This window comes from Rousettus aegyptiacus, unplaced genomic scaffold, assembly GCF_014176215.1.
Source record: "Rousettus aegyptiacus isolate mRouAeg1 unplaced genomic scaffold, mRouAeg1.p scaffold_m13_p_1, whole genome shotgun sequence".
Classification (NCBI taxonomy): domain Eukaryota; kingdom Metazoa; phylum Chordata; class Mammalia; order Chiroptera; family Pteropodidae; genus Rousettus; species Rousettus aegyptiacus.
The window spans coordinates 174746896-174770741 of NW_023416284.1; the positions used below are offsets into that span (position 1 = coordinate 174746896).

Below are 23846 nucleotides of genomic sequence, written 5' to 3' on the forward strand. Positions count from 1 at the left end.
TAACTACATTCTTCAATCTGTATATCTTTATGCTTTTTTAACTAGAGTTCAAATCATGAGGAGGGGGGGTTGGCGTGAATGGGTACTTACCACCAAGAATCGGGACGATGTCTATTATGATGGTGATTTTCCTTTACTTGAACTTTCAGAGGGAAGCAGCATTTTTCTCAGCCATCGGATTTGGAAAGGTGGGGCCATTAAATTTTCCCCTTCCAAAATAGTGAATTTTAAATGGAATAGTCACTATTTCTTTTGTGGAAAAAAAAAAATATTTTCGTGCTCGCAGGAACTGGTATTCTGGAGTTCCTTCTCCGCCGAGTTCAGGCAGCCCGATCGGGACCATTTGGGTGACAGGAACGCTGGGCAGTGTTTGCGAGGCCAGAGAGTCGCCTTTGCCGAGCACCTGCCGGGAGGGCAGGGTGGCAGGGCCGGGTGGGAGACCGCTCGGCTGGTTGCCAGGGTGAGCCGGGTCCCAGGCCGGACCGGCGGGCCGTGGCGGAGGAGCAGTGCTCGCTGCCGTCCAGCTTCTTCCGTCACAGCCCTCACTCCATCCCTCACAGCGTCTCCACTTTGCCGCCCGTGCTGCCGAGCGCTCCCCGAGGGAGATCTCTCGCCCCGCAGACCGACCCCTGGCACCGGGATCTCCAAGTGCAGTCAGGAGTCGTCACTGTCTTTTATTCGATGCCACCTTCCTCTCCTCTGCCCGTCAGCGGCGACTCCCAGCGTTCTCCACTTCTCTTGTTTTTACCTCTCCGCCTCCCACAGCAAGTCACCTTTCATCCCCTTCCTTAGAAGTCACTCCTCCGAGGTCCTGCCTGTAATTGTACCTGCTCAGAAACCGCCTCCCTGCGCGTGGAAACTTACCTGCTATAAACTCACCTGCATTCCGACTTGTTTTCCTTTTGAGTGCTGGTTTCCAGTTGCTGCGAATGACCTAATCCAGCATCCCTGCTCACCAGTTGTTGGGTTCCTTTGGTCAATAGCGTGCAGCCGGGACAGTGGCTGCCCCAGGATCACCTAGCGAGCGTTAGAAACTGCTAACACCTGGGTGCCCTTCTCAGCCGATCCCGATTGGATTGGGTTGGGCTGTGGCCACAACATCAACTCTGCAAAGTTTTATCCCCATTTTAAAGGTGAAGAAATGGAGGCTCGAAGCCTTGAGAAATGGGCTCAGATGTCTCGCGTCTGAGCTGGAGTTCCCTCCCCATCCGTCTAATTGTAAAGCTTGCACTTGCCGTTTATTATTGCACGATGCCGTGCTGGGCCCCCAGAAGCGCTCTAGCAAGCGTTCTTGCCAGTTGACGGAAGGGTCCCGCCACGACCGGCCTTTTATAACTCGGTGGGCCTGGACAAAGTCTTTGTTTCACTCCGACCAGACTTACTAATAAACACTGGCTGTGCGCGAGAAGCTGCAAGACTGGACTCACGTCACTTACTTGGCATGCGGCAGGCCTTCCGAATTCCGGGGAGCACAGACCGAAGCATATACGTCAGAGGAACCCGTTTTCATTTATCATTTTCATTCTGCTGTTAACCATCCACAAACCCTAAATGGATTCTCCAGAATGGCGTCTTCGAATCCATCATCAGAGCTAAATGTTTAATTACTTTCTTAAATAATCCTTAATGCAGTGTACAGGGAACTTTTTTTTTTTTTTTTTTTACATAGAAGGAGGCATTTCTGGAAGTCTCCCTGGGTGGCTTAATATAGCTCTCGCTGGCCCCCTCCCCTTCCTTCCTAGCCGAGGGCTTTCTATCCTAACAGCTCCAGGCAGGAGAGATTGTGGCAGTGGAAACCCTGCTTAGCAGGCGTCAGAGGGAGGAAGATGTGAGGCAGACACTTAATCAATTGAGAAGCAGTTTGGAATTCAGCCTAGGAAGCAATTGATGCCCCTTAGCAAACACAGCGCGGCTCTGTGTGGGTTAGCCATTTGCTGCTTTTTTTCTTCCGTTATCGTAAGTGTTTCCGTGATTGTGCTAGAAATATTTGGAGTAGAACATTGGGATAGCAACTGTTGATTCTTGGTTAAATCGCATGATCTTAGGTGAGCCATCTTTGCAAATTAAGTTTTCCCATTGAAAATAGCGCAGTGTTTCTCGTTCATTCTCAGTTGAATGGAGCACAGACTTAGAATGGAAGGAACAACAGGGCGATCGATAAATTCTAACTGGATCTGAAAAAAAAAATCAATCATTTTAAGCAGTGCGGTTTCAAAGATAGCACAGCCACTAAATTTTCATGCGGATCATGTATGTCATTTGACAGTGATCTCAGTTTTCCTCCTAATTAAATAATAACGTTGCTTGTGTTGGACCAAGTTTGAGGTGAACTTCTGTTCCCATCTGCTTACACTGTAGTCACCCACAGGGTGTAGAAACCTGCAAGAGGTGATAACTGATGCCTGCTGCCTTGGGCTGATTAAAACAAACGAACAAACAAAGAAGGAGCAAATAAATAAACGTCTCAAGGCAGGAGAAGAGCTCATCAGAGGCCCTCTTTTGTCCCCCCCCTGTCCTCTCTCTGCCTTCTCTACTGTAAACAGGTGCTGGACCCAGACGTACACCTTGTTCTGGACATGGGAGTTTATCGTGTCAAGTTCAGGCACTGTGTATTTCTCATTACTGACTGTGCGGTGAAGTTTCTCATATCGTGTCTCGGAGGCACGTCTCTGATTAAAAATAGTCATATCAGCGTCGAAAACTTTTTGAATCATAAAATCTAAATTTTACTTGCTGACGCTGGTTTCCTTCTCTTGTCCAAATTATCTGCCAGGCTAAGGAACTGTTTAGCCTTTCTGTGGCATGCAGTGGATTTCAAAGCTTTTTATATTATTATCAAGTTCTTAAGCAAGGATGTGATGATTTCCCTACCAAACTGCAGATCCCTTCGAGAGAAGCGGCCACTTAACGGGAGAGCAGTCACTTGAAGATGATGTGGTGTGTAGGGATTAAGTGGGAATTGGGATCTACAGCTACCACAGATATAACTATTATGAACTCGCTGGTACAGCGACTCAAAAGGAGCTGGGCATGAGAATGGTCAGAAATGACTCAGAACATCGAACTTGTGCTTTTAGGCTACTTGTTTTCATTGTTCTCTTCCCAGGAACATTTTATTTTGTGTTTGGGGTCTGCGGAGGCCTACAAAGTCCAGATGGCTGTTGATTTGCCTAGTACATCTTGTAGGTGCAACAGCTCAGAAGGTGGAAAAATAACTTGTCTTAGACATTCGCAATACATGTCATAACACTGGGGTATAAACTTTAGGGGTCTGCATCCCGAGGTGTCTGACTTGACGAGACCTGTAGACAAGATCTTGACAAGATGTAAACCCCAGTCCACTGGGGTCCAGTGTCGAAGAACTAACCAAGAGATGTTAGGGGCTTACTTTTCTGTTAAACATGGAACTGTAGCATTGCTTTGAAGTTTGAGAAGCGTGTAAGCCACACAAGAGTCCTGTCCTTAGGACAAGAACCTTCTGAATTGTCGGGTTCCTTAGTCTTTTCCTCCAAGTGGACACTACAATTCAACCGTGATCCCTTGGAATAAGATCTATGTTAGATGGCTTATATCATTGATCCAACATAATGTAACTAGGAAGCCTTTTTTGTCTGTCTAATGTCTGTTGGTAGAAAAAAAGAAAACAGTTCTTCAATTTCAGCCCTTAGAGTTATTTTTGGATTCTGTGAGGGTGAGTAGTGGCTCTTGAACCAGGAGAGTTAGGGTCACCCTCACTCCTGGGAGAGGTGGCACATTTTGGGGTGGGGAGCCTCATTGTCCTGCAGTTCCTGTGCACAGTTTCCACGCAGAGGAGGATGCCGGTGCTGTCAGAGGCATGGCCGAGGATTCACAGGTTTCTTCAGCTGTATTTATTGAGCTTCTTGCTGTCCTAAGTACGATACAGATCCAAGCAGTGTGGAGGCTCCAATTACAAGGTCAGCATTTCTCGTAATGGACTTCTGGTAGACCATCTTCACGCAGCGAACTGCTGTCGTTTGTAGGTGGTGCTTGCTTTTTCCTTCATCTCAAGCAGAGATCTTATAAATTCCCTTTGCCTGAAATCAGCGTGGTCGATCTCCCACCTCACCAGATTTAGAGCTCTTTTGTTTTCTTTTGCATACTTTCCCAGAGAACCCAGGAGTTTTAATACTTTTTAAAACAACCATAACTTTTTAAAGTAGGGGAATATTTGACTGAAATGTTGTGTGTTCAAACACATTGCATTTATCCTGCCGTCTTTAGTTAGGGGGGATGTTAATAACTGTGGCTCTAAAAGGGTACTTGTGGGTAAGTCTTTTTAGAAAATGCTACGGTGATATCTTCCTTAGAGGTTTAGAAAGCACGTTAGAAAGTCTCGGAAGTCTAAGTAAATCTGCTTAACTTTTTCTAGATCGGAGTTTCCAAGCTGATTTGAGAATACTTTTGAGATAATGCTTGGTATAATGGTATTGGTACAACTGGCATATGACCCATATTCTTGCATACAAGTTTGAAAAAAAGCTGCTCTTTGAAATTTAGAGGCCTAACTCATACTTAATAAAATGAGTTCACCGGTCATGGCCAAGTTCTTTGGGACTTAAGTAAACAATATGAGATATTATTTTCTAAGACACTCAACTATTTGACTATTAGCATCCAGTTGAATTGTAAATTAATTTTGCATGCCAAATGCAAACTAGTGATTGTCGTAGGTCTCTCTCAGCTTTCATTCCTTCTCACGTCTGGAGGAGTGAGTTATTCGTCCTGAAACTACCACTGAGTAATTTTCACAAATTTTACTGAAAATTATGAGAAACAGGAAACAGGGATTTGTAGACGGTAGTGAGACTCTCCACTTGGTGTATACGCCCTCACCAAGTGGCATGTGCTGTGCAGATACTATTCCAGAAACTTTTCTTAAATAGCGAGCATCGCAATTTCAAAGGCGAAATTAGGTTAAACTTTGCATTCTGAACATTAGAATTTTTTCCACTAGGATTTAATTAAAATAATGGAACGCAACAAAAGCATTCTAAGCCAACCAAGTATGAACTTGGTTACGTGTTGCTTTTTGGTGAGTATTTTATACTTGCGGTGGTAGCCAGTTGGACCGTGTTATCTAGTTGAGCAGCACTGCGGTCTCTCAGACAGATCTCACAATTAAATACCTGCAAGATAAAATGGTGCTACACATAGCGTCCAGACCAGAGGAAAGGGAGCCACGTTGACTCCGGTTGATGGCGACGAGATGCCCGCCCCGTTTCGTGGGTCCTGCCAATCAACGCTGCTGTGTTTAAAGTAATGTCCCACTCAGTCAGTGCATATTTTTAGTTTGCTGGTTTTGTTTTGCTGATCATCTGAGTGGAAAGAAGTAGCATGAAATTAAAAACAAGCAGAGGTTTTATTTAAAGAACAGAGGCCTCAGGGCATGAGTGTTTGAAGAGGTGGGACTCACACTTGCTGGAGGGTCTGTCATCTCTTTCAGGAGAAAAATTGGATTCAGAAAGCGATCCCTAAAGGTCGACTTCTCAGAGATAAGGACTTCTTATATTTAGAGGTCACTGGAATGACTCCTGACTGGAGGTACATACTCTTCTCAGTTTCATGTGGTTTGAGAGCGCCTTTGGCTCAATGTGTTGAGAACGCCTCTGAAACTTGATAAGCAGTTCATATTCTCTCTCTTTGAAAAGCCTTGCAAGTTAAAAAGTTCTCATATTTTTCTTTTCTGGATTGCATTAAATCTTTTTTTTAAATTCATGGAATATAAATATATCTTCCTTACTATATAAGGATTGCCATAGCACTGCTTACTATATATCTTGAACTAATTAGAAATTAGATCATTACTAAGGAATAAAACATTTTATTCTTTAAAACAAAAAAAAAATTAAAATTTTATTGCCTGTATTGAAGTTTTCTTGACTCCACAGATTTTATTGACTGTACCCCAAAGTTAAGCTCCGTAAGAAGCTTCACTAAAGAAAACTTATTTTCCTTTTAATTCTGGAAAATTTTCAAAAAATACACAAAAGTGGAGAATCGTATAACAAATACCCGTGACCCCGTGTCCTAGCCCCAACTATAATCAATATTTTACCAAAATTGTCTAATTTTTAATTTTTTTTTGCTTATTTTAGAACGTATACCAGATGTCATCTGCAGAGCCATCATTATAAAGTCTAACAGTTGAAGACTCTATAACATAACATAACCATATTACTATATAGAACTAACAACTTTTTAGAATTTTAAACCTTTAAAAATTATTTTAATACTAATGTTTCCATTAGGTTTTGTTTCTGCATTGCAAAAGTGGTCTGTCCTTGTGGCAGCATGGTTTCTTACTGAGACATAGCATCTTAAATCTATCTCGTTGGAAAGCATGGCTATTTAGAGGAATCATAGCGGGACTAAAGAATTCAACCCAGTTTGCTCACAAAAGTTAGGGCTGTTGACAATCTAAAATTCTTATAAATATGGATTACTGATTAATCAGCTTCCAAATTTAGCTTCCATTTTTTTCTGCCTGTTTCTAGAAGTTTAAAAACACATTTGTTTTAAATAAAAGGGAGGATGAAACATTTTTACCATTGTCTGGATGTTTGTTTTTTCGACAGTCTGGTTCTAAAGTGAATATACTGTTTGGAGCTATAGCTATTGACTTGTATAAAATAAGTCTTCAGCCGTAAAGGCGGCTAACTTTTGAAACGGTTTTGATGGATGGGCTCACTAACAGGTCCTATGCAGCTCTGTGTGCGTGGGGGTGTGTGTGTGCGTGCATGCGTGCGTGCATGTGTGCGTGTTGGGGGGTGTCATTTACAGTCCCATCCCCACTGGAAGATAAGTTAGTCTTGCTACCTGAGGATCAAACCAACCCAGAAGCCCAGGCAGAAGAGGCTGTGTCTTTTCAGCCATTGTTTGCTTTTCTTGTGACAAGTTTGTTCCAAGGTCATAGCCATTTTAATGGAGCCATAGCCTGCTACCCTTGAGCTACAACCCTGTTTAGTGCATGTGATTGATGTAGTGAGACATGTTACACGTACAAAGCTGTGTCTAATTTTGTTAGATTCCTTCGTCTCAGATCTCATGCTGACTCCTTCAGAGCCTTCCTCAACATAGACATGAAGACAATTTATGAAGGGTGACCTTAGTGTGATCTAAGGGCTGGAAAAATGCTGGAATAGAACATATGCCTTGATTTAATCAAGTGGACGGAGACTCATAAAAGGCTGCTGAGTGCTTTGCAAGTTAGAGAGGCAACTTTCCCAAATGTTATTTCCTTTGAATCACAAACCATCCCAAAACAGAGATGATATTAGTTCCAATCTATAATTGGGGAAATGAGCTCAGAGTAAGGTTCCGTGGCTAATGGGAGCTTGGGCTCAAACCCAGGTCTTGTGCATGCCGCTCTCTGTCTGCTGGTTCCCCACACCTTTTATGGTTTAAAAAAGAAAAAGAAAAACTCAGGTGGCTCTTTTCCATTTTGACCTTTGTACTCACTACCTTGCCCCTTATCTCCCCCACCCTGACCGTTCACGCCAGGTGCTCTGTTGTGTGCAGGCTAGAACTCTTGCAGTTTTCATTCTAAAAGAGAAAGAAAGATGGGCCAAGTCATTCCCATTAGATCGCAGTTGTCGGAAGCAAATGGCACAGCAAAAATAGCCAAAGCTGATGTCAATAGTTGATATTAAAAATTTACCATGTGTCGGGTGGTATTCGAAATATTCTTTTAGGTAGATAAAAATGAATTCCTTCCCCAGGTTATAGAGAAAGGGAGGGTATGAGAGGCTGAATAAGGAGCCCAAGGCCACAGATCAAATTAAGTCCCTTCTCTCCCAGTTACTTCCTATTTGCTGACCAGGAAGTACCAAGGTTCACCCTGCGACGTGACAGTACAGTCGTAAAATAGCAGATTTTAAGTATTTTATCCTGCCCCAGAGCACCTACCCACTACTTTGCTTCTGAGCCCAGGTCATCCACGGTTGAGTGAATATAGGTTGATTCACATGAGAAAGCTCCTAAAATATGATTTCACTGTTTCTATCTTAAAGCAATTCTCTTTTCCCATGAAAATTCATAGGATGGGTAGAAATTAGAATTAAGACACTCCACTCTAAAAGCAATATTTTCTGAACTGATTCCTGTTCATACTAAAAATAAGCTAAAAAGAAATGATTTATCCAGGAAAAGCTCCGTCTGCCAGTTGCAAAAGTAATCACGTTAATTAGATAGAGAATAGAACACAGAAAAGTAGAGAAATAAAAGATATCAAATATTCACTGTTTCCTCCCTAATGCTAATTTGGTATATTGTGGTATTAACAATTTGGTAATATTGTTGCCTTTTTACAGCATGTTCTTATATATTAGTGATCACTTTTTATATATAATTGTTTAGTTTGCTTTTTAAATTTAATGTTAGTACATAAAATACATCTCTACACCGTTACATAGGCTTTGTAGGTACAATTTTTAACACCTACAATAAATGCTGTAACATCTCCCAAAGTTCAGGTATTTACAATTGTTTTTTAAGTTAATTTTTTTGTTTATCTTTTACTTTTAGTCTTGTTTTTTTTTTATTTTGTTTTGTTTTATGGTTTTTTGCAGTGACCTGAACTGTAGGAATCCAATCAACTTCATTTAATTAACATATCCCCTCTTCTGTACCTTGTGCTCGGTCCTAAAGTTTTATGCCCTATTCAGACTTGGATTTTACAAAGGTTTCTGCTTAGATTAGTTTGAAATAAAAACAGTAGCTTTTTAAAACAGCTTTTTCAGTTATGTTTTCTACACTTTTTGAAACCCATAACTAATTGTTAGTGTTCTGGAAATGACAGCCAGTTGAGAGGGAAAATCTAACCTAGGGCAGTCGGTCTTGTCACAATGACTTAGACTTATATTCTTACAGCTCCTGCCATTTTTGTGAAACGGGTTGGCCAGTTATTTCCTAATTAAGTGACTCTGCTCCTAAGCCTCTCTGTCCTGAGGCAGAACCTGGAGGCGTGCCTGCGGCTCAGATCACCTTGCTTGAGTCCCGGCCTCATCCCTTCATGCCTGTGGCACTTTGGTTACAGAACTTTTCGGTGCTCTGCTTTCTCGGCTTTAAAGCCGGAATGATGACAGCAGTAGCTTCCTTAAGATGGAGGATTAAATGAGCAAATGTATGTAAAGCGAATGTTTGTGAAATGGGAACCTAATACATGTATCGATATATTGGGAGCCTCTTGGTTATCATCTCTCCTCTGTCTCAGTCAGCGTGTTTGCTTAATGGCTTGGCTGAGGACATTAATATGCTAATCACATTCGGAAATAATATGAACGGAAGAGTTGATGCTCCGTGAAGGCAGTTTGGACTGTTGGCTCAGATGATCCGAAAAGATTTATGAACCCTGGAAAGCTGGGGAAAGCTTATAACCTAAGAACTAATTTATAGGGTTCAACGTAACTTTCACCTTTGTAATGATAAAGTGAGCTAAAAAAAAAAAAAAAAAAACTATCCCTCTTCCCCAACCCCTCTCCCAGGGATAAAACCAAACAACAAAGTTCCACAGAGGTAGCGAGTATTGAAGGTTTGGGATGTGTGATTCCAGACTTTTTTTAATGCTTTTACAAACCCTGGAGTGGGCACTCTCCCTGCACCTCCCTCTCTCCCCATTCGTGAGTTATTTTGTTTTAAACACAAAGGAATCAAACATTCACAGCAGCTTCCTTTTCTTCACTTAAACTGGGGACATGGACCTACGTCGGTGTGTCTAGATTTATCTCATTCCTTTTGGTGTTTCTAACACACATTTAAGGTCGATGCTCTTATAAATTATTGTGTATTTCACATTCTCACACCTATACTTGCATATGATACTGATTTCTACTCGATTTCCATATCCTTCTGTTTGGCATTTAAAAAGTTTTTCTTTCAAAACATTGAATGAAGAAAAACACATTGAAGAGTTTTCTTTACAAGTCTTGTCATGGATTTAAAATGCCTTCCAGATAACCTTTTTTATTCTAATCTTTTGTTCTATTCACAAGGTTCTAGTTTCTTACTGGTTACATGAACAGTTTTGCTCCTCAGGGGGTATGACGCTGTCGTTGGGATGAATTGCACTGCTCTGAGCCTCGTCCTCCAGGTGGACTGCAGGACTCTCGGCCACGCCCACCTGTGTCTGTCATCCAGGGAGAGTGTATAGCCTGGAGCATCACTTCTGTGGTGCAGATAGTTACATTGGCAGGCTCACCTCCTCTTCCCCAACGTCTTGACAGCTGTCAAGAGCTCATCTGTTTTGTTCCTTCATTAAAGAGCTCCGTACTCCTCCTGCTTACTCCTGTGGAGAAGGAAGGGGAAACGAGACGTCTGGTAGTTTTTCTGCAATGCCTTGGCTACCATTTTGGATATTCTCGGTTGTTCTTACAGAAATGAGAGGAAAACACTGTGGCTGGAAGCATCTGAGATCTTTTTTTTTATCCCCCCAAAGCTTGTTTAGTTGTAATGTGGTAATACTTTACGGGAATAAACTCTGGCTGACCTACTCAAAGGATATAAGCTTGAAAACCTTTAGGGTTTTGATTTGCTCAAAGAGGCATCGTTTACCCTTTTTGAAGCACAAATCCAGTGGGAAAAAGGGTTTTCCCACTGGATTTGTGCTTCAAACAAACCTTCTGGCGCTCACTGTGTTGAATGCCTTTCAAGTCCAGTTCCCATCTTAAAAGACATAACTTTTGAGAGGATGAAGACAAGCCAAATGTGTTTATTGATTATTAATAAAGAAATGCACCTACAATATATGAAATGATTAGGTTATAAAAAAGCATGTATTCTCCATTTTTTTTTAAAGCATGTCCACGTGCATGTATACACACATAGAGAAGACAGAACGTGCTTAAACCCATGTTAAAGAGCCATGGGTTAGGCTTCTTGTCACTCGAGGTGGCTTTAATGTATTAACTCTCAGAGGCCCTTGAACCCTTAGCAATAGTATGTATTATTTAAATGACTGGGGATCAGAGAAAAGGAAAACAAAAATCACTTTTTTTTTTTAATCCATCATGGAAAAAGGTGAATTAACTCTCCTCCGGAACACATGAGACTGTCAGTAGCAGCTTTAAATAGATTACAGAATGGTGGAAATGTCTGAATATGACTAAGAATCAAGTCTCATTTTTGTCTGGAGTGTCATGGGCTCTGAATGCTCACTTGAGACGTCACCCATGGGGTCACGGCTTGGGGACACTTGCTGGACTCATGCTACGCATAAACTAAAGTAGGCTCAAAACTCAGTTTCAATAATGTCACTGTCATAAATTGTCCCCGAAGTTAATTCTTCAAGGGCCTTTCTGGAGTAGAGACTGTTGCCCTATGGTCACTGGGAATGACTAATCCAAAATTAATTATTGCACTTCAGATATAAGGAGGACTAGCAGGTGATCTTAGTTCCTAAGGCTCATTGTACATCACCTAATATACATCATTCTGTATCTGTAACATTTCTAAAAGAGTAGAAGCTTGTACCTGTGGCCTCTACATCCTTCACATTTAAGGGTACTTGGTTAGGCTCTGGCCAAAGATGTCCCGGATTTGACAATTCACAAAGACTTATGAGAAATCTTTCAAGAATTCCAGAAACTCTGTAGAACTCTAATAAAACTTCAGAGTTCTGCTTCCTCAACCAAGAGCACAGCTGACCGATGTTTATTGCATTGAAATTGAATGGCTTTCTCATGTTCGCCAAACATTTAGTTTGCCAAATTGTGGTGTGTATGTCGACGCTGTTTAAGTTTAAGATTTGTTGGATTACCGTGTAGTCCACAATAATATGTGTTGCCTCCTTTCCTCCCCTGGCTCCTTTTCCCATTATTAATCAAATCTAAGTCTAGCCTGTGAGCATAACTTGTGATAGTTGGTTAAAATGCTCTTTAGAACAGACATTTTGCTGATGCGCGTTGTAGAGATCAGCTCCCTCTCTCGCTGTTGTCTTTAGGTTTCATTTAAGAGTTCTATCTTTCATATTTTGGTAAGACAAGACTTTAAGTGGAAATGCAATCTGAGTACTCTGTCTAATAAGTGGACTCAGCATGGGCCTGCCGAAGCCAGCCATCTGTAGTGTGAGGAGTAAAGGACGGGTGTTTCAGGAGGCAGCTCCTGCCTTCGGAGGGCGGCTTTGCTAGGAGCAGGACACAGCCAGGTGAAGTCAGTTTCGCACAGTTCAAGCCTTCGGGATGGACTGTCTTGAACCCACTGTCCCTTCGACTGAAGTCAGTGAGGTGGCCAGCGGGCTCCGATGGCTTGTCAGCAGCATGGAATGATGCCAGACAGAGTGTCGAGCGTTGAGATTTCTTTGGAGCCACAGGTCTGGGTGCTGTGGAAGACTCTTTAAGGCATAATCACAGGTCCTTCAACAATGAGCAGTGTTGTAGAAAGTCCCCGGAAGTAGTCAGTGGTGAGTCCTGGCCTTGGGGCCGTGGCCACCTTTATTGCTGCGCTGCGGGACCCTCTGCAATCACTTTGAGTCTCAGTGTCCTCATCTGTGAAATGGGAACAGTGACACCTGCTAAGTTGGTTTTCAGACAGGTGAGAAATGTATACGAACTGCAAAGCACCGTTGAAATCTTCAGGTTCCTGATGGTTATCGTGCAGTTTTTGTGTAGCTTAAAACTTTTGATCCATATTCTCAGGATTTAAAAAATGACGTCAGGGCATGTCTATATGTCTGCTGTTTTTTTTGCAACTGACAACATCAATTGCATAAATTATCCTATGGAGAACATTGCAAATGACCATTTTTGTAATGTTTTTATGGAAAAAAACAATGACTCGTAAAAGCACATATTAAGTATCTCCGTGTTCACTCGGCCTTAGATACACTGGCCTTCGTATGAATCACGGGGTCTTCTAACTTGCCCCCTTCTCTGCACCCCCTTTGCACCTTTCTCATACACCCTCACCTGGGGAACTTTGACATTAGTTTTACCTTTACTTCCTTAGGTAAGCCCTTTCCACCCCCCAGCCTGGGTTAGGACCCACTGTTTATCGTCATTTGCTCTATGTAGTCCTCCTTCATGACAGGGTCCATACCTGCAGGTCAGTAATTATTTGTTTAACTGTCTTCCCTCTACCTCCAGGACACATTGCCACTTATGTATATTCTAGGCAAATATGCATAACCTGCATCTAATCACAAGGAAACGTTATTTTAAAGTAAATACTTTTAAACATCTGCCTTCCATAGTAGTTTGTAAGCTCAGCTCAATGGGGACCACACCTGACTTATCCATTGTTTGTTATATCTCAGATAGGCCTGAAGAGGTAGGTATTTAAGTCATGAGTGGTATTCAGATGAATGAATGAATAGTGTTGACTTTACCTAGATATGAAGTCTTATCTGCTCGATAATAGGTCCTTGTACCTTCTGTCAAGTAGCTGGATCATCCAGATGAATAAAAGACTTAAGTCTTCTCTGTCATTGGCCCCCTATTTTTCTGTATTTCTCCTCTAAATGACTTATGTTCTTGAAGTTACAGCATTTCTAACTTGGTTATGAAGACTGAAGTTAAGTTTTGTCTTCCCCATAGCTCCTGCAGAAGAATGGTCAGCTGTCCACTGTCAATGGCTTAGCTGAGCAAGGAGAACTCAGCCTCCAGGAGGAAGCCCAGACCGGCCAGGAGGAAGAAGTCATTGTCACAGACGGTAAGCCACACCATCCACGCTGGGTGGAACCAGAGGCTGGAGGGCGAACAACACCTGCCGTGAATCTGAGGATAATTATAAACATGGGTCTGGGCAGAATATATACAGTCCTCCTACTTGAAGGATGATGTTGACAACAGAAGCACTTAATTGGTGACAAAAAGAAGTATTTATCTTAACCATTTGGGTAGGCCCTGTACTCAGGTTAGGAAGTTATGCCAACACTTGGGTATAGGAAGTGAGTCATGCTTCCTCTTTCTTTGATGTCCTTATCTGAAACTTACTTTGTTTGTTTTTGTTTTGTATTTTCACTGTTGCCTTGTCCCATCTACTTGTCCGGTTTTGAACGTGAATCCTTGTAGGAAATGCTGGGGCCGTGGGTGCTGTCAGAGTCAGGATCTCACGCTAAAGCACAGCCTACTCTGCGTGCACGGACTTTTCTGGTCGTGTGCATTTCCAGGTGCGCACCACTCTGCGCCCGAATTACGACATGTCACGTGTTGTATAGCTCTTGAGTCTAGAGAGTCCAGTGAGGTGGTTATTGGAAAGCGAGTCCTTCACCGCATCCTCACTGGTTTCTTTGATTTCAGCCCAAGGAAGGCGTCAAAAACCACACTACCAGGTCAGAATCGATGACCTCGATCCGTGGGTCTCATGCGAAGGGCCACATGTTGAAGAAGCGCCGTCCTCTGCTCTTGAGTTCTAGTCTCATCATCGTATTTAATCACAAATGAAGAAATAGTTTAACAACCGCTGTTGGAGATACATAAAATGATGACTTAGCATACAGTATGCTGACTTTTATGCATAATGCGTAATAAGACAAATGAACAGGAAAGTCCTGTGAAGAGAGACCGGCCATGGCCTTGGTTAGGTGCGAGCCTCCTACCATGTGGAATCCGTTTTTCATGCCCCCATAGAACTGCTTCAAGCTGTTGGGATGGGAGATTTTCCCCTTCTTCCCTTTTAGGTTCTTTGGTTGGCCAAACAAAATGACACAACCGAGTAACAGGAGGAAAAACAAATTTAATTATGGACGTACAGGGGCCCCATAAAGGTATGAACCACAAAAGGCAGCCAGGCCACTGAGGCTGATGTAACATCCTGAGCTCAGGAAAGGTATGGGGGTGTCTTGGAGATACAATGGGAAGGAAGGGCCATTCACAGGGAAGCAGGGGAGATGTTGGAAAACAAAGGTTGCCCCGACATGCAGGTAGTCCGCAGGTAAAAAGGAGTCTCTGGTAATAGCTGTCTTCCTGCTGTAGGCGCCCTTTCCGATGTAAAATCGGGCATTTGAGGGGGGCGGGAAAGAGCTTTTCCTGAATCTGCTGGGTTTCAATTGCCTTTAGCTCAAAATAATCCTCATGCTGAAGTGGCATATTTGGGGAGGCTTGTTTTGAACCCTTCGATACCGATTGTCATACAGCACCATAGGCACAATGTAAAGTTGGAAATATACAGTCTCCTAGAAAGAGGCTTTGCGTGACCTAGCGTGAGAGTTTCCAGTAACTTCTACCGAAATCATTGGAACGGCCTCAACTCAAATTCCGAAGTCCCATGCTTTGCCCTTCCCGCAGTGACTTTTGAGTCAAGTCGAGCCACAGAGGTTTTAGCGTCTCCCTTGGCCAAGCCGCGGGAGGAGGCGGGAGAGTGAGCTGGTCCACCGCTCGTGGCGCTTACTTACCATGGGGGGGCCAGACGCTCCCCGATGGGCGGATACGCGAGCGGAGGGCAGAGGGAGAACCCAGAAGGGAAAAGCCGCTGGGTAATAAGGCCGTGAAAGCAGAGCGCGTGTAACCGGCGGTGGAGGGCGAGGTCGGCCTCTCATCTGCCACTGCCGTGTAGGACCGACCAGAGAAGGGACGAAGGGGCGGGGACCCACACTCGCACATAATCCTTCCTATCCGTGGCGTGGTTACTGGGCATGCGCGGGCTTTAGTCCAGATGTGGTTTCTTTCTCAATTTAGCCGTATGGGTCAACACTGGTTGTTAGAGTGATTCTGTCCGCACCCTGTGATTATTCCATTGTGTGTGTGTGTTTTTTTTCTTTTTTGTCTTTTTAGAGCTACCCAGGCTTCTGACCATGGCCTTGGGGTTCTGAGCAAATACCAAGTGGCTCTAGCAGGAAGAGTGGTAATTCATTTACCTTGTTTTTTCAAAAGTCCTGAAAAGGCCTTGTCATCTAGGAAAGGACTCCCATGTGGCCCAGGCCTGCCTTCGGGGTGAACTTTCTACCGCTTTAGGCAGAACTGTTGTTATCCTTTTGGATTATGAAGGTCTCTGATTATTACACTTATTTTTTCATGCTTTTCTCTTGATATCAGTGATATAGCCTATGATTAGAGTTTATGGTTATTTCCAGAAATTCGTTATAGTGGAAGCTTAGTGTACCATAAACGAAGGCATCAGTGGAATGTGACTCTTAATCGCAGGATTCGGGGGATGTGGTTCCTACTACTGGTACTCCAGAGGGAGCAGATCTGACTCATCTTGGTCCCTAAGAGGACTGACTGGCCAGCCGAAGGGTTCGGTCCTGCCGTAGGATGGGAAAAAACTACGAATAAGGGGCATTCCTGCTGGAGTGTTTTTAAATTGAAGTGGCAGACAATATTTAGACAAAGCCAAAAGTGAAAGAAAATCTTTTCCCAGCTTGACTTGCTTGCTTTGTTTCTGAAACCAGCAATACTGGTAATTCAGAACCAATCCTCTTCCTATAATAAAAATGGAATCCCGTTTCTTTGTAAACTTTCTTTAAACGATAGTAAAAGGGAACTGTCTGCCAGGGTTTCCTAAACTATGCAGCTGGTTCAGAGATAAATGTTTTGGAGGGGGCTTGAAGATTATTTAATTTGGGGGGCTGTCTTTTAGAGGGTATACAGGTAGGCGTGAAAATAAATTAAAATGGGGGGAAAAAAGAATTTACAACAAATTAGTCTTGGTGACTTAATCCCTTTCTTCTGAATTCTTTTTAGGTGACTTATCATTTATCAAAACTGCATGTATGGAAACTCAGGCTTTTCCCAACTAGAAAGTTCCATGATACCTGCCACTCCCAGCATTCATAGGAGCTGCACAAGTGCCATTAGTTTTCAGGAAAATTTGCTTCTGCTGAAAAGATTTAAAAAATTAAAAAGGACCCCTTTTAATCCAAATCGTCATCTGCTCTCTCTAGTCTGTGGCTTATATGGTTTTCCATGAGTTAAATGCTTGAACAAAAAGGATTTTAAAAACATCGGGTCTGGGTCCAATTTTAGACTGAAAACTTTTACAGATTAGAACTTTTAGATGTTTTTAACCTAGTCTTAGTATCTGTTGGGCAGATTATTTTTTTCTAAAACAAATGGGAAAATTCAACATTATGAAATAAAATGTAAAGACCCTTCTTTATTCTGGTAAGAACAGATTTGGTCGTGAAAGTACCTGGAGAGGACCCATGGCTGTACGGAAGTAATCAAATGATTGTCTCAGATTACAATACATTTGTATTTGCATTTATCACTAGCGAGGGAGCTATTTCCATTTTCCCTTCCTTTTTTTTTTTTTTTTTGGCTTTTTTGGCTTTTTTGCAGAGTAGACACAGAAACTGTTCTAAAGCATGTGAAAGCCATGTTCTATCTCCACCTTTCACAGGTCACATTTTTTTATGTGAGCAAATAAGCATGGGTAGTCCCGCCTTGGCTTTGGAATTCTCGTTTGCATGTGCTTTGTACCGTTTCCATGCCCAGAGCGAGGATGTTTAGGATGTTTACACTAGCCATTGGATGCTTTGCCACTCCAGGTAACCAGACAAACAAACAAGCTTTGTTATACTAATCAGTAAATGATGACAAGGCTGGCTGCTCTGGTAAAGTGCACCTGGGCCACTCCTGTCATACCTGCTCCGATCCCAAGGCAGTCCTGGGAAATACCCCTTCACCTCCAAGAAAAATAAAAACCAATCTCCCCCCCCCCCACACTCCCCAAAATGTCACTTAAAGCAGAAGTTTCCTCGAGGGTACATTTCTTCTGTTTCACCGGATTCCACTTTTCCGTATCTGGATATTTCCTCCCAGATACAGTAATGAGTGGAGCATCCGGTGCTTAGTTTTCTAGAGGCTTTACTTGCAATGCTACGGAGAATTTCATTTTTCTAGCAATGCCTGATAGCACTGTCTTTACTTGCATTCAGTTCACTGTTTGCACCTGCCAGCTCCCCATGTGTAGTGCCTTTGGGAGGTGCAGAGGCCGTAAGGTTACAGCCAAGTGACCACAGCCCCCTCCCTGTGGGTCTTGTTACCTTACAGAAAATCCATTCTAGGGTTGCAAGAGTGTTTTCTTTGCTTTTAGATCATTTAAGAACTGGCTTAGTGAGTGCCTTAAGCACTGCTCCAGGTCTCTGTTCAAAGATGACCCTCCAAAATACTTTTATTATTTTTTTTGTGTGTGAGAGGCTGCTTTCTCTACTGGAAAGAAGTGTCTTTGTGATTCCATCCCTTTTCTATTTCAGCTTGTGACATAATTGGTACCTTGTTAGGATTTGCTTGAAGACATGCCCATCGCTCACATTACAACGTTCCATGCCTCCCCTATTTCTCTCCACCTTATTCGTCAACATCAGACATCCCGTATGTCTGTGTCTTTCCCCACCTCTGATAACCCACGAGGGCAGAGATTTCTTGAGACTAAGGGTGTAGGGGTCTGTATGGTTCAGTCCTGAATCCCCTGAGCCTAGAACAGTGTCTGACACATAGTAAGTGCTCAACAAATACTTGAATAAACGAAGATACAGTTTTAAATTAGAATTAACAATGTTATATTTTTATTTATATGGGGGAAGAGGACCTGTTAACTTTTCACTTTGTATCAGTTCATTTCCCGCATAGCTAAATCTGCAGTTTATAGATTCATCCAAGTCTTCTTTCCTTTGCTGCATCGGCACTAACCTAGCGAGATACTTTCCAGTACGCCATGCTGGGCTCTCGCAGGTGCTCACTGTCCGTCGTCCAGGTGTTGCCTGGAAACATGAAATCAGACCCTGACCTGCTCGTGATTACATGAGGAATCCTAGTCCTTAAATGCTATCAAATGTAAGTGCTCAATAGACAAAGAGACGGACTTCTGTTTTCCCCTACTTTGGCATTTTGAATACCATATTATTGCATGACATTTTCTCAAGCTGTATCCTGTTTTGTAGTGTTTTGAAAACTAGAGAGAACACTCACAAAACAGGCCTTGAACTTAGGGAAAAATATGATAGTGTGCAGTTTCTGGAAGCTGGTTTTAATCCATCCCCCCTCTCTGCAGTAATATTTTTAGCATGCCTCTCTGAAATTACTTATGTCATTGACAAATCTCGAGTATAATACTCTACTGCTTTCATCTTTAAAGAAACACAGATTTTTTTTTTTTTTAGTAATTAACAGCCAAGCTGTATAGAGAAGACTTTTTCCTCTGAACCATGTCCAAGTCTGACAGTGCAATGAACCTTTATATTTTCTTCTAACTTAAAAGGGGGAAGGGTGGGCATTGAGGGAAGAAGGAGTGAGACTTTTATTCATCCTCTCTCCCCTTTATAAATCCCTTCATTCCTGGGGACTAAAACATGAGTACAGCTGCTTTAATTACCTTGATTTGAATACATCCCTTTACCTCACTGAGCATCAATTTGCAACACGAGCATCCTCATCCATCTGTGAATTTCTGTGACTAACACCAGTATTGCTAGTAATATAGGCATTAAAAACCAAATAATGGATCAGCTGTTGAGGACACCTGGGCAGGTGGGAATCTACTTGGTAGATTTTATTATGCCTTTTTATAAGAACACGTTTATGCATTTTCTTTTTAGTCTGATCTTAAAAGCCATCTTCGAGATGTGAAATTTTAATTTAACAAACAAAAAATTCAAGAGGGGAAAATTTATTCAAGAATGTCTCCATATGTAATCGTTTAGGGTAGGTATGAAAGATAAGTAGCTTCATAAACGTGTCTTATAAAAGGTACACCTTACCCCCTGTGTGGGAGGAGATGGGATTGGTTATGGCCCAGGATGGGTGAAAGATGTTGATAAATGCCATGTCTACTTGCCCTGAAGACTTTCGGTCAATCTTAAATTTCTGCAAAGATTTACCTATGTATGGCTATCGTTTAGAGGCTACTCCAGTCCACTCATGAATAGGGTCGGTGCTCTGGTCCACTTGAGGGGGAGCATGGATAAGACAGCCTATGGGCTTGTCCAAGCAACATACCACGATTCAGACAGACCCTGTCCCTTGGGTGGAATGAGGGGCTCCACGATGAGTGCTTCTCTAATTGTGACTAAGCCACTAATGGAAACATTGAATTATTTTAGCCATTTTATTTATTTAAGGAAGATCTTGCCGGTATTTTCTCAAAGACTGACTCACCCCTAAAAGAGCTCCCATATCACCTAATATAGTAGCCCCTAAATGGTTCTACACTGATATGTTCTAGAGCACAGTGTCCCTATAATACGTGAAAGGACATCTCGAGAACTTCCAGAAGATTCATTCCCTGGGCTTAGTTTCTACACCTTTTTAGCTTATCGGCAGAGTCTTATTCCTGAATACCACACTTTGAACTTTTTCAAACTGCTTTTGTGGCCGGGGTGTCAGTACAGAGCCAATGCCCAGTAGTCGCCTCTTGACGTCCGTTGTTCATAACGCATGCATTAGTTATTTTGGTGAAAAGAGAGATGCGCTAGATGAAATTAATTGGTTGAAGTCATTGCGTTAATGTGTCTTAAGGTGGACATGCAGTATTCAGAGTGACACCAAGCAGAAGGCAGTTCTCTTGCTCCGTGAATTTGCCGGGGCCCCCATAATAAAACATCACACAGCAGAAATTTACTTCCCCACAACCTGGAGGCTGGGACGTCCATGATCAAGGAAGGCGCCATCGGGTTTGGTTTCTCTGAGGCCTGTCTCCCTGTCTTGCTGACGGCTGCCTTCTCCCCGCGTCTCCATGTGGTCTTTCCTCTGGGCGTACGAATCCCGGTATCTCTCTGTGTCACCTTTCATAAGGACAATGGTCACATTGGATTCCTGCCTTCCCTAATGGCCTTATTTGAACTTAATCACCTCTTTGAAAGCTCTCTCTCCAAATACAGTTAGATTCTGGTATGCTGGGGTTAGGGCGTCACAACCCAGCCCATACCACCTGCCTCCATGACTGATCAACTGGGATGTCAGCATGGGGATCCAGAAGCTTCGCGGAAAGGAACTTCGAGGCTGTCCAGCCGGGCTCCTGCCCCCACGCAGAAGCCTCGTCTGCTTAAACCCTGGAAGGCTGGGAGTGTTTCTCCATAAAAGGAAGCCAGTTATTTCACCACAGGAAAAATACACCCCCCTCCCGGGGCCCTCCTCTGTCCCCAGCTCTGCCTTCTGGAACCGCCTAGAACAAACTCACCTCCCCTTTCCACACGGCAGCCCTCTAAGTATTTGAAAACATTTATCATGTCTCCCGTTTCATCTTTTCTTCTCTAGGCAAAACATCTCCAGAGAAAATAAGCTGTCTCATATTAAAAGAAAAATGCCAGGGTGTGTGTGTGTGTGTGTGTGTGTGTGTGTGTGTGTGTGTGTGTGTGTGTGTGTGTTTCAAATATGAATGTGCCTGAGGGAAGCTTGCCAAGCATAACTGGGGTTCAGTTTCAACATTCCTGCTTTTTAAGAATAGTTTACTTCTCAAACTCTTTTAAACTGTGAGAACAACTTAGTTTGCTTTACACCAAGGAGTCTGTACCGAAAGAATTGATTAGAGGAGGTTAATACATTGATGGAGAATGTATAAAGGAGGCTCCCTTTATCACGGATGCTTCTCAAGGAGCCGAAGCCAAGGAGAAGGAAAGGAATAACCAACGTGTGTCGATGGATATTTCTGACGCTGGAAATGTCACTCGCCCGTTTGGCGCTTCACTCGCCGTGATCATAAGCATGATGCGGGAGCCAGAAATAAGAATTAGAGAAGTCCCACTTTCCAAATAATTGTTGGTTGTAAATCAAGTATAAGACGCATGGTCTCAGCAGAGCCGGGGTTGAGGGGAACGAGGGTGGGACACCTAAGCAGCCTCCTGCAGCGCCCCCCCCCCCCCCCCCCCCCCCCCCGAGAGTAACCTCAAGCTCCGTGGCCTCGCTGTCTAAACTCAGTGGGTGAATTTATAACAAAAAAAAAACGCAGCATTTTCCTTCTGCTTGTCAAATTCTTGGCCCTCCCCCACTGCGTTCATTTGCATTCGGTGTTCAAACCCAATGGGAGTCTATCGGCTTGCTAATGGAGAGTTGAAGATCGTGTTTTAAATTGCCTTGTATCTTTGATAGACAATCGGAGGTGTTGCTCTAAGGTTCAAGGTCTAGCTGGACCACCGGGACAGTGCTGGGCTGGCGTCCAGTGTGCTTGCAGTCTCCCGTAAAAGTAACAGGAGATCGTTTAGAAGATTTGTAAAGTGTAGGAAGATATCGACACAGAAATTGTCCGTAATTCCACTGCTGTTGGCTTTTGTCGTTTTTCTTTCTGGGCTCCTTTTTTTCCCCTGAGGCTCTCATATGTGCACATAGAGACATGCATTTACAAAGCAAAATTGGGATTGTATCGAATATGTAGTTTATATCCTGCTTTTACCATAAACAAAAAGGTGTGGTTTTATATATCAGTGTAGGCATTTTCCTTGTATTAATTGCTTCACACGTGTTTTTGCCAAATATTCCACTGAAGAGTTAGTTACATCCTTTTCCTACTTTGAGACACTTAGGTTCTTAAATATTACATGTTCCAAGAAGAAACATTCTCACATATACATCTATACCTCTCATTTGGTATATTTCATAGAAATAGAGTTGCCAGATCTCGGAATGTAAAAATATTAAGGGAGAAAATATACTTATTTTATGTCACTTTTATTATTTGGAGTGAGTTTTTAAGTATTTCCCCCTTTTTAAAAAGTTGTCTTCAGTGATGGTTAAATCCCCTTCTAGCTCTCCTATGGTATTACAACTGTCCTGTTGAGGAACTAGTCTTCAGATTATTTGTCTTGAGGATTTGGAGTTGAGCTAACCACATTTATATAAACATGTCCAATTCAGCTGGACCATAAAATTCAATTAGCTGGTATTTGTGTTCATAACATACAGACAGAGACCTGAAACTACGCTGAGCCCAGGAGACCCCGCCCATCCTGTATGTCACTTGGCAATGTCATTTAGATTCAGAGTATATATGCATCTCGTTCACCGTTATCTGGTTTGGAGCAGTTTTTAACGCAACCTTAGATTATCCTGAAGCATTTCGAAGGATCAGCAGTGGTCAGAGGCTCCCTTGGTTCGATGTCTCCTGCCCTCTTCCAGCCAGAGGAGACGAGACCTCACTGGGTTTGGGTTTATTTTCCTCCCAGCCTGGAGCCGGGTTGGAGGGAAGGGGAGGGCGGGGTTTGGCGTGCAGGTCCGTTTTCTCAGCTCGCCGATGATCATCTTTGGGTTAAATACTCAAACCCCCTTAGGGGAAGGCGATGCACCTAGTATCGGCCCTAACTGTGGTGTCCCGGTCCCCGCCCCCTCCTTGCGGGAAAGAAGAGTTAAAGCGTTGGGTTTATTGCGGTTATCTGTCCACTGGTGCAGGCTGGCCTTCCCAGGCGGGGAGGCCTCTTCCGTTCATGGCCAGTGTCACCAGACTGTTGACCACCATCTTCACGTTTTGATCCTCTCCCCATTTGGCTTCGGAGGTCGCTTTCTCCTCGATTGCCTCTTTTATCTCTGTCGAGTCTAAGGGTGTCCTTTTCCAGATTCCTCTTCCTCAGCGTTCCAGAACTTTCTTACGTCCCATGTGCCAGTCCAGTTGGATGGTCGACCGCATAGACTTGCCGGGCTTCCGCCGTCTTCCTTCCTTCCCCTTGTCCTCCGGGCGTCTTTCATTTAGTGCCTGACGTAAGTTTGGACTCCTTCCTCGCCTCGGTCGCCATGGTATTCATCTGTTTTATTTCTAGAATACCTTCCTCCTTGTCATTACTGCCCAGTTACCTTTTCTATAGCACAGTTCAAATTATGTGCCGCCAGCCCAGCTCCAGAACCTCCAGCGATTCCCTTGTAGCCTTCAGAGTTAATAATTTTTTTTTTTTTTAAAAAGACAGCGTTAATGAGATATAATTCATATACCATGCGACAACCCATTTAAAATATGTAACTAAGTGGTTTTTA

The 23846-nt window shown here is 43.0% G+C and overlaps 1 protein-coding gene across 2 annotated transcripts in view; it reads left to right on the forward strand.

The window, feature by feature from the left end:
- Positions 1-23846, forward strand: part of AKAP12 (A-kinase anchoring protein 12) — a 72449-nt gene that overhangs the window by 28654 nt on the left and 19949 nt on the right. For both annotated transcript variants that reach the window (XM_016149140.2, XM_036222701.1), the window contains one exon: positions 13548-13662. In XM_016149140.2, coding sequence (XP_016004626.2) covers positions 13548-13662 — 115 coding nt within the window. The remainder of the gene's footprint in view (positions 1-13547; positions 13663-23846) is intronic.